The sequence below is a fragment of the Oncorhynchus keta genome, chromosome 8 (assembly GCF_023373465.1).
Source record: "Oncorhynchus keta strain PuntledgeMale-10-30-2019 chromosome 8, Oket_V2, whole genome shotgun sequence".
In the NCBI taxonomy this organism is placed as follows: Eukaryota; Metazoa; Chordata; class Actinopteri; order Salmoniformes; family Salmonidae; genus Oncorhynchus; species Oncorhynchus keta.
Window position 1 is genome coordinate 2,864,169 of NC_068428.1, and position 16,368 is coordinate 2,880,536.

At 42.7% G+C, this 16,368-nt stretch overlaps 1 protein-coding gene across 1 annotated transcript in view; it reads right to left on the minus strand.

Moving 5' to 3' along the window:
* LOC118386567 (AT-rich interactive domain-containing protein 1B-like) overlaps positions 1–16,368 on the minus strand; it is a 111,289-nt gene that overhangs the window by 78,194 nt on the left and 16,727 nt on the right. The window contains 2 exon segments of the mRNA XM_052523361.1: positions 5,612–5,770; positions 15,897–16,100. Of these exon segments, the coding sequence (XP_052379321.1) occupies positions 5,612–5,770; positions 15,897–16,100 (363 nt within the window).

Consider the following 16,368-nt stretch of genomic DNA (forward strand, 5'->3'; position numbering starts at 1 on the left):
AAACCTCTTGCATGATCGCTTATACACAATTTTAGGTCCAGTCTTTGGAACTTTGTTTTTCTAGATGTGATTACTATATTAGGATCACTACATTCGATGGGTTTGGATACTTCTATTATATGTGGTCAAGATAATTGAGTTCCTGTTCCGTTTGTAAATAGGTTGACTTGAACCTGAACCAGATTGCAGGCATCGGTCACAGCTTGAAGATTATTTTTGAGTGGACAGCTTGATGATAAACAGTCAATATTTAGGTCTCACAGAAAATATACCTCTGTTGATATCACATACATTATCAAGCATTTCACAAATATAATAAAAATACTGACTTTTAGCACTCTGTGGTCTATAGCAACACCCTACAAGAATAGGCTCTAGGTAAAAAGGAAACAGGTACACAAGTATATTTATACACAGTAAAATGAGTCCTATATCGACATAACCTGAAAGGCCACTCAGCAAGGAAGAAGCCACCACTCCAAAACTGCCTTAAAAAAAGTCAGATCACAGTTTGCAACTGCACATTGGGACAAAGATCATACTTTTTGGAGAAATGTCCTCTGGTCTGATGAAACAAAAACAGAACTGTTTGGCCATAATGACCATAGTTAAGTTTGGAGAAAGAGAGGGAGGCTTGCAAGCCAAAGAACACCATCCCATCCGTGAAGCACGGGGGTGGCAGCATCATGTTGTAGGGGTGCTTTGCTGCAGGAAGGACTGCTGCACTTCACAAAATAGATGGCATCATGAGGTAGGAAAAGTATGTGGATATATTGAAGCAACATCTCAAGACATCAGTCAGGAAGTTAAAGCTTGGTCGCAATGGGTCTTCCAAATGGACAATGACCCCAAGCATACTTTCAAAGTTGTGGCAAAATGGCTTAAGGACAACAAAGTCAAGATATTGGAGTGGCCATCACAAAGCCCTGACAACAATCCTATAGAACATTGTTGGGCAGAATTGAAAAGGCGTGTGTGAGCAAGGAGGCAAAAAAACTTGACTCAGTTACACCAGCTCTGTCACAAGGAATGGGACAAAATTCACCCAACTTATTGTGGGAAGCGTGTGGAAGGCTACCCGAAACGTTTGACCCAAATTAAACCATTTAAAGGCAATGCTACCAAATACTAATTGAGTGCATGTAAACTCCTGACCCACTGGGAATGTGATGAAAGAAATAAAGCTGAAATAATTCTCCCTACTATTATTATTCTGACATTTCACATTCTGAAAATAAAAGTAGTGATCCTAAATGACCTAGGACAAGGAATCTTTACTAGGATTAAATGTCAGGAATTCTGAACAACTGAGTTTAAATGTATTTGGCTAAGGTGTATTTAAACTTCCGACTTCAACTGTATATATAATTTATTATTATTTTTTTTTAACCTTTATTTAACTAGGCAAGGCAGTTAAGAACAAATTCTTATTTTCAATGACGGCCTAGGAACAGTGGGTTAACTGCCTGTTCAGGGGCAGAACAACAGATTTTGTACCTTGTCAGCTCGGGGATTTGAACTTGCAACCTTTCGGTTACTAGTCCAATGCTCTAACCACTAGGCTACGCTGCCGCCCCGTCCCATATTATATGCTAATATGGAATTTTTGTTGTCCTTTTTCTGGGTTGCTTGTTTATTTATTAGTGCTTTTCTGATTGGCTGATCCAAGACATACATGTCAGTGACATTTGCATTTGAGCCCAATGGTACCGAGTGGGCTACCCACAGTGGGCTTCTTCCTAGGGCACACAGTATCAGTGCAAACAGTGGAATTAAACTCTATGGGAATATGATTATTGCTGACAATACCCCCAGACCTCACAGAATATAGATTAGGTTATTGAAAATGCCCATGTCCTATGTTGCCTATTATGACAGGGAGGATTGGAGCACTACCAAACCCAGGCAGTCGGTCTCTTAAGCAGTAGCCCCCCAAAAAATAAAAAATATAAATAAATTGCTCAAAAAAAAAAAGTTTGCCTATTTTAAAAGGGATTTGCATCTGACCAGTGTGTGCCTGCCCTGCCTGGTGAATGCTGGTCATTTTACATCCCCGGTAATTGATATACTAGCAGGCTTGAGCGTTTTTTTTTATTTGTTAAAAAATAGGAGCCGACACTTAATCACCAATTAATTCTAGTGAATCGTTTGAGAAGAAAACACTTGTCAAGATGCAGCGGTCTGCAAGGCTGTGCTGTTACCATAGAGACCCAGACAATGAGAGTAGAAGCTGCCTGAACAGGTTCAAGACTTCTGGTGAACTACAGGCCTACAGCACATTCAGAAAGTATTCAGACCCCTTGACTTTTTCTACCTTTTGTTACAGCCTTATTCTAAAATGAATTACATCTCCCTCTCATTCTACACACAATACCTCAGATCTGTGCCTCGAGACAATTCTGTCCTGAGCTCTAAGGACAATTCCTTCAACCTCATGGCTTGGTTTTTGCTATGACATGCACTGTCAACTGTGGGTATATAGACAGGTGTGTGCCTTAAATCATGTCCAATCAATTGAATTTACCACAGGTGCACTCCAATCAAGTTGTAGAAACATCTCAAGGATGATCAATGAAACAGGATGCACCGGAGCTCAATTCCGAGAATCATAGCTACGGGTCTGAATACTTCAGTATACAAGGTCGTTTTTAATTGTCTTTTATAGATTTGATTCAAATCTAAACCTGTTTTCACTTTGTCATTATGGTATTGTGTATTGTATTGTGTGTATATGGATGAGGGAATTGTTTTTATTTAATCCATTTGAGAGTAAGGCTGTAACGTAACAAAATGTAGAAAAGGTCAAAGGGTCTGAATACTTTCCAAATGCACTGTATATCTAGTCAAATGGAGCCGAGGGAGAAAAGCTCCTCTACTTTCAAGCCGACTAAGGCCAAAATCATCTTTCCTGCAGAGTGTAATGTAACCTCCAGCCCAGCTCCATCACAGCTGATAAAAGGCTCCTTGGCTTGTCTGAGAGAAGCATTAATATTCTCAGTGAAATACCGGGGAAGGCTTGGACCCTGGCAGCTAGCTTGGAGGATTTTTCCTACTCCCCTCACTCGAGACCGTTTTTCACAGAGATAAGACACAACAGCCAGGCTCCAGTTACCAAACAAAGGGTGCGTTCCAAATGACAACATATTCCCTATAGAGTGCACTACTTCTGACCAGAGCCCTACACTTTATAGGGAATAGGGTAACATTAGGGACGCGTTCACACTCACTCCTCATCAATGAAAACCCATGTCCGAGAGGGAAGGCCCCCCCTGTCTTTCTTTTCCTTTCTCCCGGCTTCATTGTATCAAACACACACCCGTTTCCCGGGGTGTCCGCTGACTCATTGTCTCACGAAGGCAACACACACACACACACACACAGCTAATTAAGGCTGTCGGAGGAGAGAGACTGAGTCACGGGGGAAACACGCAGAGCTCAGTACAGACTGCCACTGATAAGCTCTTCATCACTCGCACAGGGTCTAGAATCTGATTGGGATTTGTGGCTGCTGGAACAATGTGTAGGGATCCTATAAGGAGATAACTTAGAAGCGCCCCCTCGTCTTGTTTGGTGGCCCCTGACAGAGTTCACACACACTGTTGTTAGCAGCCGAGCTTTATCATTACAACTCCAAGTTTCACCATAAACACTGGTATAACAAGCACGCTGGCGGCCATCTTGGGACTGTGGTTTTAGCAGGAACCGTGGCAATCGAGGGCAACAGTCTCATTTCACCTGCATATTTCCCCCATCCTCCCTGTCAAAAACAGTGGGAGTGGACAGAAATGGAAAATGTTTCTCTCTATCAATCTTGCCGTCATCTACGAGAAAATGAAAATGATACAGTTAGGGGTGTGGGAATAAAAAGAAGCTTAGCAATATGACGGAACAGCTCGCTGCAGTGCGTGTACCGCTCTCCTCAGATATCACACTGGAAACCCCAGAGAATTTTACTCAAGGTCAATCTCTCATTACTCCATCCAGCCAGCACCACTATACACTCCCTCCCTCCCTCTTCCCTTGCTCGCTTTGTATTTCTTCTCAGAGGCGCTCTCTCATCAAATGAGCCCCAGGTATTACATCAATATCCCTTTCAAACATGAGACAAAACCCCATCAACTTTGGCATTCCGACAACTTTTCTTCATATCTGAAAGGTATTGCCGATGACAAAGCCTGTACTTTTATTTCCACCAACACCTAAAAGGGGCTCGTGAAACGTCGCCTTTCATCTTACCGTCTTCGGTACGCATTAAATCATGAACGTTCCATTGTTGTTGTACGACATCAAACTTGTCCTTGTCATTATGAAAAAGTACAAACACAATAACGGTAGTGTGCATGACATCGCAGCAGCCTGGTCCAAATAGCAACATTACCTGCTCTATTTTTTTTGAACCAAAAAACCCACAGCATTTTAAACATTTATTTAGGATATGTCAATCTAGCAAGCCAGGCAACTAAAAACAACTTTCTAGACAATGTCTCGGTTTGTTGCTAGCTTGTTAGCCATCTAGTCAGCTCATATAGTTAACAGAACATATCTGACAACATTGAGTTAAACTGTAGGCTAATGTTTTTTTCACCATAACAGGAAAATGTAACACATTACAAGATACTTATTAACAATTATGGCGATCTGCAAACTTACTGTTGTGAATGTGAAGAATTGAAACGAGTGCATTTCTGTCTGAGGAATTTAGAGCTTGCTGTCAGGGCAGGTTACCATGACAACAATTGCAACAGGGTCAAAGTTGAATGTCTTGCTCAGTTGTGGCTAAGCAATGGCTATAAAAAGCGAATTCCAAGAAGAATGTGTTACAAATTTGGCTGTTTGAAAGAGGGCCATACAAACATTGCCCAATACTTTTTTCAGGCAACATACCGAAAATCCTATGTGAATCAGGTAAACGGGTCAGGGTTTTCCCTTCATCCAAGGACTCCCTCAACGGTAACTCTCTGCTCCGCTGAATGCAAAGCACTGCGGCTGACCTGCTGCCTCCACCTCAAAAACATGAGCAGCCAAATCTCTGACTCAATATAACAACCAGAGAGGGTGGACTTCATTAAAGCCACTGGCCCCCGTATGAGATCCAATGTCTGCCTCTCAAATGGAACCCTGTTCAATATATAGCGCACTCCGGTTTCTAGTCGTGCACTACAATAGGAAATAGGATGCCATTTGGGACGCAGATACAGAGAGGATGGAACAGAGGAAGTGCAGATGGAACAGATACCGGCCCACTCTAATCTCTGGAGAACACTACAGCGCAGAATTAGTATAATGTATTGCTCTTTTCATTTTTTAATTTAGCTAGAATAAACAGGGGCCACCCAGGTCCATTAGCTAACAAATGAAAACAGACAATCCTTGTGAACTTGAAACTCTAAACAATGAACCCGAACGTTCCAAAAAGTAAGGTCTCTCCACTTGTGTATTATGCATGCTTATAGAGTGAACACTACTTTGGTTACACTCTCCCACACCGGTATCAAGGACACGGACATGAACTAACCAATAAGCACGGCCGAAAAGTCTGTCAAACCCAAGTCCTCAGAAACTGCTGCTCAACTTCCTCACGAGCAGGGTATTGTGGTTGTTGTAGTCTTACCTGTTGTGGTGGTGGTGGTGGGCGTGGCTGCATGTAGGGGGGCTGTGTGGGGGCGGTGGGCTGTTGCTGGGGAGGGCTGAAGTACGGGGATTGGCCCTGCGGCTGGCAGTACCCACCCTGCTGCCCCTGATGCTGCTGTCCATACTGGGCTACCATCTGCTGAGAGACACAGTAAAGGGAGACCTCAAGTCAGGTATCATAGAAATACTCCTTAAAACATCTCACTGTCAATGTCCACAACTCTGCGAGTCGTTATCGACCAATGGCCTTTAGTTCACTATCACTAAGCCATCTTATCAGCGGTCAATAAAGAACACCAATCCCAATTCATATCAGAACTGAATTTGATTAACTACACTCACAATCACCTTGGTGAAGTAGGCCTATAGCCTTAAAGATCTGCACTCAGTCCCAAGTACGCTAACTATGTTCTTCACCTTGAGTCTGGGGTTGACTAATAGCACTGTGAGAAGTGACGAGCAGGAACTCAGGTTTTTCTTTTTTTCCAGCCTTGGGACATTACTGTTGTGTTGACGTCGATAATACACACAGCAGCTGCATCCCAAATGGCACTGTATTCCCTATAGTGCACTACTTTTAAACCAGGGCCCAAAAGTAGTGCATTATAAAAGGGAATAGGGTGTCATTTGGGACGCAGCCACAGGCTCTCCCTCCTTCCTTTCACTGCGTCTTATGTAAGACGTTTTGGGGAACAGCTGTTATCGGCTCATCCCTCTCTCTGCCTCATCTGGAGTCACTTACATTAGGCAGCAATGTGTCAAAGTCTTTATTATTTAAAAATAAAAAATAAGCCTAAACCATCAGCGGTGAAAATGAGAACGCGGTTTTTGATCAATGTACAGAACAGCAAGAGAGATATCTATTCTAGAGTATACCATCTCGAAAAAAAGTTTAAAAAAATAAATCATAACATTTCTGCTAGAGGCGGAATTCAAGCTTGAAAGACGTTTATTTTAATTTCTGTGTAGGTGATAAAATGATTCAATGCAAAAGCCGAGCACAACACTAGCCTTGTCAATATATGAAATATCACAAATCTAGGAAACCTGAGAGGAATGTGTGTCTATGTCCTAAATTGCACCCTATACCTTATTGTATACTACTTTTGACCAGAGTTGTATGGGTCCTGGTCAAAAGTAGCACCCTATAAAAGGGATAAGGTGCCATTTGGGGCACACATAAGAGCAATCAATGAAATATAGCTGGGTTATTTCCATTTCCTGACCTTAAAAGGCAATTCCTCATTCATCATCTCCAGCATCATAGCAGTGTCTACATATGTGACAACGGCGCACAACAGTGGTTGAAAAGGGTCTTAAATCCTACTCTTGTGACAACTTTTTAGCCAGAGGGAGGGAATTTTCTTGCTCCCTACGTCACCATCAATCTCAGTATTTGAAAATCATTGTTTTTAAATATCATCGGGTATGACTTTGTTTACTACAAAATATAGAAATATGTCACGGTCACATATGTAGACACTGGTATTGTGCTGGAGATAATGAATGCGGTTATAAAGTGATGGAATTGCACTTTAAGTTCCACACCATGTAGATATCATTTTCTTCTGTTAAAAAAAAAACAGCATTTCACTAGCTCAGATCGATAAGAGGCCTCATACTCCCAGATATATAGCTCGAAAACGACTCGCAGAGGTGTGGACATTGACAGTGAGATGTTTTACTATTCAGCAGGGCCCATGGTAAAAATAAGTACCCTATATAAGGAATAGGGTGCCATTTGGGACACAGGCCCAGAAACATGGTTATTTGACTGCATCGACAGGGAGGACACCGACAAGGAGGCCCATATAAAATAAATGTATTGTAGTGCAGCAATGAGCGGTCTTACAATCCAATAGCTGTATGCAATGCTCATTGCCCAACCAGCCAGGAGCTCCTTAAGCTCTGAGGGCGGCGAGGCTGTTTTTCCACACATGAGCTCATCACTCTGGAACCGAGACACTGATATCTGGGAGCCTAACTCAACCTCCCCTAGCTCGCTGCCGCTCTCCATGCCTCGCTCTCCTCTCCGAGCTGGGAAACCTTTCTTTTTAACAGAGGGCATCACAATCTGTTTTCCCCACGATTGCAAAAATGGTTGTGCATTGACTGCATGTTAGAATGCGTATTTCCCTCCCTGTGCCACTCGTAATGTAAATGTGCCTCGAGAGTAATATTTATCTTGCATAGAACACACAAGGTAAATAGATTATCTATTCTATTATGGGGTTGTCAGATTTTTTTATTCATTACTCATTTTGTTTGCAGATGAAAAGTTCATATGGGCTGTTCTAGCATCTTCAAAGTGCGCCTCAGGAGATATTTTAAACCCATAAAAGCCCGGGAGGGGGGGGATTTCTACTAAGCTATATGGAATTGTTTAAAGGTCATACCAAGGATCATTTTACTATTTGATTTTTAAGACCCCCCAAAACAAAAAGATGAAAAATTGTATTTGGCCTTACTGCCATTAGCCCATACAAACACATTGAATAACAGATAGTCCCCCCCCCCAAAAAAAAACTAAGGAGGTTATTCTGTCCTATATCTAAGAGAAAGATCAGGAAACATTTATTTTTGAACCCCTTATTTTTGGTATTAAACCATCTCCATATGTTCTGAACTTCCATACATTTTTTTGAACCGGGACCGGGGGACATTCAGACGAGTCACGGCCTGTGGGCGTCCTAGAGCAAAACAACCGACATGTACAGTACATGTTCGTGAGAGTCTCACCTTAATATAGAGATGTCATATTAGTGTGTAGCCCAAACTGTTGGGACGCTACAGACAGAGGTTGGCAGATCAGACGAGTCCTGAGACGCTTGTAGGTGTCCTAAAGCAAAACGGAGAACACCATCGTGTTTGTGAGAGTCTTCTCTTTCCATAGACAACGCTACAGACAACGTTGTGAAAAGACAGATTTTAGGGATGTCTCATGGTCTGACAAACATCTAGCTCTTGTCACCGTAGACGTGGAAGTGCGACATCGGCGGACGATTTAGATGCATCCAAGGTTTTAATTATTATTTTTTTTAATTAAAAACTGGTCTAGCCTAAACAGAATTTTTAACTGGGATTTTTTTTTAAGAAGCCCATGTGATTTCCGCTAGGACGCGGACATCGACTCGTGGTTTAAATTCTAAAAGACTGCAGCTGATTAGCCAATATGTATAAACATGGAGGAGGCATGGCTTCATCCTGCTATCACTTCAGTAGGCTTAGACCTAAAAAAAAAAAAATTTAAATCAGGTGCTGCTGCCAGTGCCACAGTCTCTCAATGCGGCTCATTTACTAAGAACAGACTGACAGCTACCAACAAACAAAACACAGGATAGGCACTAGGAAGACCTTTGCTTAAATTAAGTGTTGGTCACTGAGACATTACAATACCAAACCATACACAGGGTAATGTAAGTCTCAAAGACATCTTAGCTAAAGTGTGTATGATCTATAATCAAATCAGCATGGCCATCAAGAGTTTTGGCAGATGCAGCATGCTTCATCCTCAGGTTTTTAACGGTCTGAAACGCCTTCAGACCCCCCACAAAGAGCAAGGACTGATGACACCAGGTCTCAGTCCCATATGGCACATATTTTTTTTACCAGGCCCTATAGGGTACTGGTCAAAACAGTAGTTCACAATAAGGAAATAGGGTACCATTTAGGACAGACCAAAGACTGCAGGATGTGAGGGAAGACACACATTGAATAGGAAAGCCAGCCTGCATAATCGACAGAGGAAAATCAATTCCTAATTATCTTGAAATATTAAGGTTGATCTCCGAATGGCATCTCTAATATGGTCGTGTCTGCTCTGTTGCATCTCTTCTCTCCGTGGCGGCCATCCCCCCCGTTTGGCCACTTGTTCTACGGGAGCGGGGAACATAATCGTTATAAAACAGCACAGCAGGGTACCGGTGGTATCTGACCAGTTGAAACATCCAATTTCAGGCGGGATCCGTGAGGTAATAAAGAAGGTGTCTCAGGGCCATCTGGGGCCCGGTGCAGATAAAAGTCATTACATGCTCCATCCCTCTTGGAGATGGAAAAGCAAGCAGAGCTGACAACACTGACAGAGTCTTCAGTGCAAACAGGAAAATTCTGCCGATTTCTAACAATGTAATGGATCGTTTTCTACTATCGTTGTGATGGCGGTTCTATGGGCAAAGTAATTGTTGTAATTTTCAAAGCTGGTGTTTTGAATATTTACTTTTGGGTAATTTAGCAGATACAGACTTAGTCGCACTGGATAAGTGTATGAATATGGTATATGATAGAGAAAATGGTTGTATTCTCTCATCTTCCTTACAGTAGCCAGCTGACAGCGAACTTATCCTTGTAAAATGACTCCCTGGTCTGTTAACTCCGGCTTGTAAAAGGGGAGGTTAGCTCAAATTGAGTGACTTTTTGATCGGTTCTCATATGCACGCCAATTGCACGCGCAACGCCCCCCACACTCCCTCGTCAATTTGCTACGCCCTCACTGGAGTTAAACAAGCCAAGCCAAAGGCTAGCTAACTAAAACAGTGAAGAGAAAAACTGACAGAGTTTTCTAAAAAAGGAGATAGTAACAATCAATTTGTGCGAAGGCAGGATGTATTGGCGGTCTTTGAGGGAAAGCCTCATTTACCAGCTTGCTACCTAGTTCTAATCTTCAAGGAGATAGGAAAACAGCCTCCACTTCTGACAATCATGTCTGTGCTAAAAGCTGTGGCGGACAGATGACCAAATCCGAGAGGCAACAGTCCTGGGTCTCAGAGTGGCGATTGTGGAAGAAGACAAGAATGCTATATGGGAGGGTATATGCGGCCACTGGTTGGGGAAGACCGCAAGAGCTGTGTTTGCCTCAGTCCTATACAGCGCAAAAAAAAATGGATGAAGTCCATAAGACCGAAAATGTCCATACGACCGAAAAAAATGGTACGTACAATGACCTAGAACTGTACTTCGACGGTATAGAACGGCACTGCGGGGGATACATGTCACGTCCAAATGGAAATTATAGATGTCACACATGAATGATTGACATGTTTTGTATTTGCACAAACATAATGAGTAAATCAATGGTTGTTTGCATGACAGGCCTAAAAACAAAGTGATAAAACTGTATCATCAACGACTGGGTGATAGGCAGCATAAGGGCTGAATGAGGCACTACAGAAAGTACACTGAACAATAACATCAACGCAACATCTAAAGTGTTGGTCCCATGTTTCACGAGCTGAAGTAAAAGATACCAGAACTATTCCATAAGCACAATAAAACTCATATTTTGTGAAAAACAAAACAGTTTTACATCCCTGTTAGTGAGCATTTCTCCTTTGCCAAGATAATCCAGCCGCTTGACAGGTGTGGCATAAAGAAGCTGACTAAACAGCATGATCATTACACAGGTGCACTTAGTGCTGGGGAAAATAAAAGGCCGCTAAAATGTGCAGTTTTGTAACAACACAATGAAACAGATCTCAAGTTGAGCAAATGTGCAATTGGCATGCAAGAATGTCCACCAGAACTGTTGCCAGAGGATTTCATTGCGCTACCATAAGCTGCCTCCAAAGTCCAAACGGTCTCAAAAATCACAGACCACGTGTACCTGCGCCAGCCCAGGACCTCTACATACGGCCTCTTCACTTGCAGGATTGTCTGAGACCAGTCACCCGGACAGCTGATGAAACTGTTTTGTTACGTTACAGCTGTATTCTAAAATGGTTTAAATGCCCCCAATCTACACACAATATCCCATAATGACAAAACAAAAACATGTTTTGACATTTTTACAAATTTATTATTAAAAAAAAACTGAAATACCACATTTACATAAGTAAGTGTAAGCCATAAGTAGGTCATCCCTGCGTTGTCTTGGCTGTTTACTTAGGGTCATTGTCCTGTTGGAAGGTGACCCTTTGCCCCAGTCTGAGGTCCCGAATGCTCTGGAGCAGGTTTTCATCAAGGATCAGCAGAACAGAGAATCTTGTTTCTCAGGGTCAGAGTCCTTTAGGTGCCTTTTGGCCAACTCAAAGCAGTCTGCCATGTGCCTTCTACTGAGGAGTGGCTTCCGTCTGGCCACTACAATAAAGGCCTGATTGGTGGAGTGCTGCAGAGATGAGAGAACTTTCCAGAAGGTCAACCATCTCACCAGAGGAATTCTGGAGCTTTGTCAGAGTGACCATCAGGTGACCAAGGCCCTTCTCCCCCGATTGTTGAGTTTGGCTGGGTGGCCAGCTCTAGGAAGAGTCTTGGTGGTTACAAACTTCTTCCATTTAAGAATGGAGGCCACTGCGTTCTTGGGGACCTTCAATGCTGCAGACATTGTTTTTGCATCTTTCCTCAGATCTCGACACAATCCTGTCTCGGAGCTCTACGGACAATTCCTTCGACCTCATGGCTTGGTTTCGTCTCTGATATGCACTGTCAACTGTGGGACCTTACATATACAGGTGTTCGCCTTTCCAAATCATGTCCAATCAATTGAATTTACCACAGGTGGACTCCAATCAAGTTGTAGAAACATCAAGGATGAGCAATGGAAACCAGATGCACCGGAGCTAAATGTATTGTCTCCTAGCAAAGGGTCTGAATACTTATGTCAGTAAGGTATTTGTCTTTTAAAATACATTTGCTAAGATTTTCACTTTGTCATTATGGGGTAGTGTGTCTAGATTGATGAGGATTTTTTATTTAAATCGATTTTAGAATAAGGCTGAAACATAAAATGTGAAAAAGGGGAAGGGGTCTGAATAGTTTCCGAATGCACTGTACATACACAAAGTGAGAAAGAAAGAGCGAGCGTGACTATATAGTCTGGTTTAGGAAGGGAATGTCTATGCAATGTTTTATGGACACAATGTGTTCCTCGAGGACTGCAAGAAGTAGTGGTAGAGGTGGTTAACTAAACAGAAGCCCATTCAGGTGTCTGTGGGGATGCTTGCTCACCTGCCCTTCAGCAGACATCATGACGAGATGCATGAAAGACACCTTCACTCTACATTTTCACACTTCAAAAAGTCATTCCACGTTCGCTTCATGCATTATATTATCCTGCAAAATAGTCAATTTTGCACACTTTTCTTTATCTTTACATTTGTACATGTTGCATTAGATAGACATTCTCTTTTGGTTTGGTTGGTCATACTCGCTGTACTCTGATCTTTTTGGGCCAGACTATGAACTATTATTTTTTTAGGGTACTTCATGCTCATGCATTGCAAAATTAGGGGACAGGGAGGAAACTTGACAGAAGTGAACATGGGTAGTACAGTAGTAGCTAGCTGGAATGCATGGGTGATTCATATCGTTGCCCTACCATGTATACAGAAGACAGCCAATAAAGAAAATGAATAACTTCAGTGGGGTAAGAAATGTCCAGCCTATAATTAGCTAACAAAAAAAACATACATTTGACTAGCTATCCAATTTCAAGTTGATAGCAAGCAAGCTAAAGTTTATTAACTGGCTGGCTGTCTTTGGGCTGAACAAAGCTAGCTAATGTTAGCTGTACTAGCTAATGTTTGTTGCTACTTGATAGCCACAAGAGCATAATGTTTAACAGGTTGCAGTTGCCTAGTGTAAAAGAGTTGTTATAACGTTTACAAAATGTGTGTGAAGATTTTTGCGCCCTAGCCATGATATTAAAAATCGGCAAACAATGTCCGAACTCCAAAAGTTTGTTCTCGCTAGCTAGCTAGCTAGCTACTGTGTGTGCTTGCTTATTCCGGCAGGGCTGGCTGGAAGCGGAAGGGAGATCCTATGTAAAACAATAGATCATGATTCATACAATTAGAAATGGGGATATCCAACCAGTGTAGGGTGTTGCCGAAGTCTGAGGGCACAACCCCTTCATTATCATCGCTTCGTGGTGACACATCAAAGCAACCTTTCCAGACTTTCAAGTCAGGGACGTAGAGAGGCCGGTGTTCGGGAGAGCAAGGTTACTCTTGCTGAGTGAGAGAGGTGCACATTTTGACAGACAGTCCAACAACAAGTCAGAAGGTTTATCTCCCTTTAAGAGAGGGAAAATTATTGTATTTGCTGTCATCGTGGTTTCTGACAACTTCAGTGACAGAGATACTAGCATGGTGGTGAGGACTGATGACAGTAACGGACACCGTAAGACCGTTTGTGATGTCATGTTGTATCACCCCCATCACACGGACTCGGGGAGGGCATGTCTGTGTGCATGCGCTCGTCACGCAAAGTCCTTGCCTTCAGCCAAAGTGGAGGGCATAGTAAGCTATTATCCATTAAAATCAAAATGGGTTTTCATTACAATTTATTCCCATCGCTTGGCGTTGGATCGATAACGGAAGGAATGAAATGGGGGCCATTGTGAAACAGAACAGCAGCTAAGTCCAAGCATTTTACTTCAATCTGCAAAACACTAACAAATAAAGGATGATATAGCATAAACAGTGTGTGTGTGTGTGTGTGTGTGTGTGTGTGTGTGTGTGTGTGTGTGTGTGTAAGTAAGAGAGAGTAGAGTGTGAGAGCTCGCATGGGAGTGTGTGCGCATTGTGTGTACTACACATAAATATTACTGCTGAGACCAAGTCCTTATTAACGGCCATTACACATGCTACGTCGGCAGCCTAGTCCCATGGGAGTGCCACTGCCAGGCCATCTCTGGAGGAGCATTAGAGCCAAACCCAGCAGTCTGGGGGCTAAATATAGCAGCAGGGTCGTCTGACTCCGCACCCAGAATAGACTGACCCAACCCAGCCTGTCCTGGCCCACGCTCTGCAGGCATGCTGCATGTCAACAGCTCCCTCACATTCACTCACAGCCCTGTCCATCTGCACAGGGGCTGTGTCCCAAATAGCACCCTATTCCCTATATAGTGCACAACTATTGACTAGGGCCATAGGAAATATGGTCCCATTTGGGACACACTTACAGATTGGGGTTGAATGGCGGGAACCCGTTTACCGAGATTTACTGCCAAAAACCACTCCCTTTTCCCAGGATGATAATAAGAAATTATTAATATGAAGAGAATAGCGTGAAAATGTAACTGAAAATATGCGACGTCTAAACCTGGCTCCTCTACAGCCTCTGCATGATGACTCATCAACGCTCAGGGTGGGGACAGACAGCCCATCTCAGTACTGAGCGCAGTTCACAATGCATGTAGACCTCTCTCGTCATGGTAACTTTATTTCTTGTGACAGGTAGGCCTACATTTGCGGCAGCATAGTCTATGCTACGGTAATCTAAAAACCGAATGCGCATCTAATTGACCCATCTCCATCTAGCTTTCGGGGGCCAACATAATTATTTTGTTGTAAAGATGCATTTGTTTTTTTATTGCAGCTGTAGAGTTTTAAAACAGCCCATCACTCGAATATAGCAGCTTTAAAATCAGTGTGCGTGTGAGCACGCCGTCTTTCTCTCTCCATCAATTCCATGCAAAATAGATAATCCTGTTCTAGATTAATATATAGCCCTATACACACACAGATATATTCATATATAAAATAGAGAGATATATACATCTATGTCCTAGCCTACCTCTAAGGTAACAAATGCTATCCAGTATTAGCCTTATATTTAGCTAATTAATGATGGATGCATATTATGCATAATAAGCTTCGAACTCATAGCCTCCGTCTCTTGCGCAATATTCACACACACCTGTGCTCCGCTTGCATTGCTCTTAGCTCTTAGAGTCCCATGCATGTCATTAGAATAAGGACATTGAAACTTATTTCATTTAGGGTAAGAGTTGAAAGCGAGGAAGGAATAAAGTAAGAAGAGCGAGAGAAAGAGGTAGGCAGGCTAATAACATTAGGGGAAATATTATGAAAGATATAACCAGTCAAAACTTGACACAACTACTCATTCAAGGGTTTTTTAACATTTTACCATTTTCTTCAGTGTAATAATAGTGAAGACATCAAAAGTATGAAATAACACATTTGGAATCATGTAGTAAGTAAAAAGTGTTATATCAAAATATTTTATATTGGAGATTCTTCAAAGTAGCCACCTTTTGCTTGACAGCCTTGCACACGCTTGACATTTTCTCAACCAGCTTCACCTGGAATGTTTTTCCAACTGTCTTATTTTACAGACCCATGCCTTGTGCCGGTTGTGATGGGACAGCAGGCTGGGGATTGACGAGCCCTCTGCCTTTCAGTGACCGATGTTTCTAGTTAACGCGTAATGTGATAACTACTGCATGCTGGCAGTAGCCCAGTCTGTAGAAGAGTAGCCTACTCTGGGCAGATATTTAGGTAGGGGTAAAATGACGAAATGAAACATACCTGCTGCTGTTGAGGATACTGCATTCCACTCATGCCCACCTGACCCCTCCCGTGCATTCCCATTGGATAGCGGTGAGGAGAAGGCGATCCGTATGGCTGGCCAGGGTAAGAACCGCCCCCACCCTGTTGTTGCTGGGAGTAAGGGTTGTTGCCTATGCCGTAGAGCTGAGAGCGCTTCATGGCCATGGCGTCCATGGGTGGCACCTAACAGAGAGAGAGAGAGAGAGAGGATGAGTTTGAACATGGTAGGGCTTGTGTTATAAACAATTAACAGTTGAAGATATAGCTTGCAAATGTATAATGTCTCTCAAACTGGGCATACACTACACAACTTCTAAAATCTTAACTTCGATGTGCTCACATTTCCCGATTTCCTTGTCCCAAATCTTTCATTACATCCATCCTCAACTCCAGGACGGGGGTGCTCACATTCCCTAGTTAATCCTGCCCTGGTTTCTCAGTTGTCGTAGGA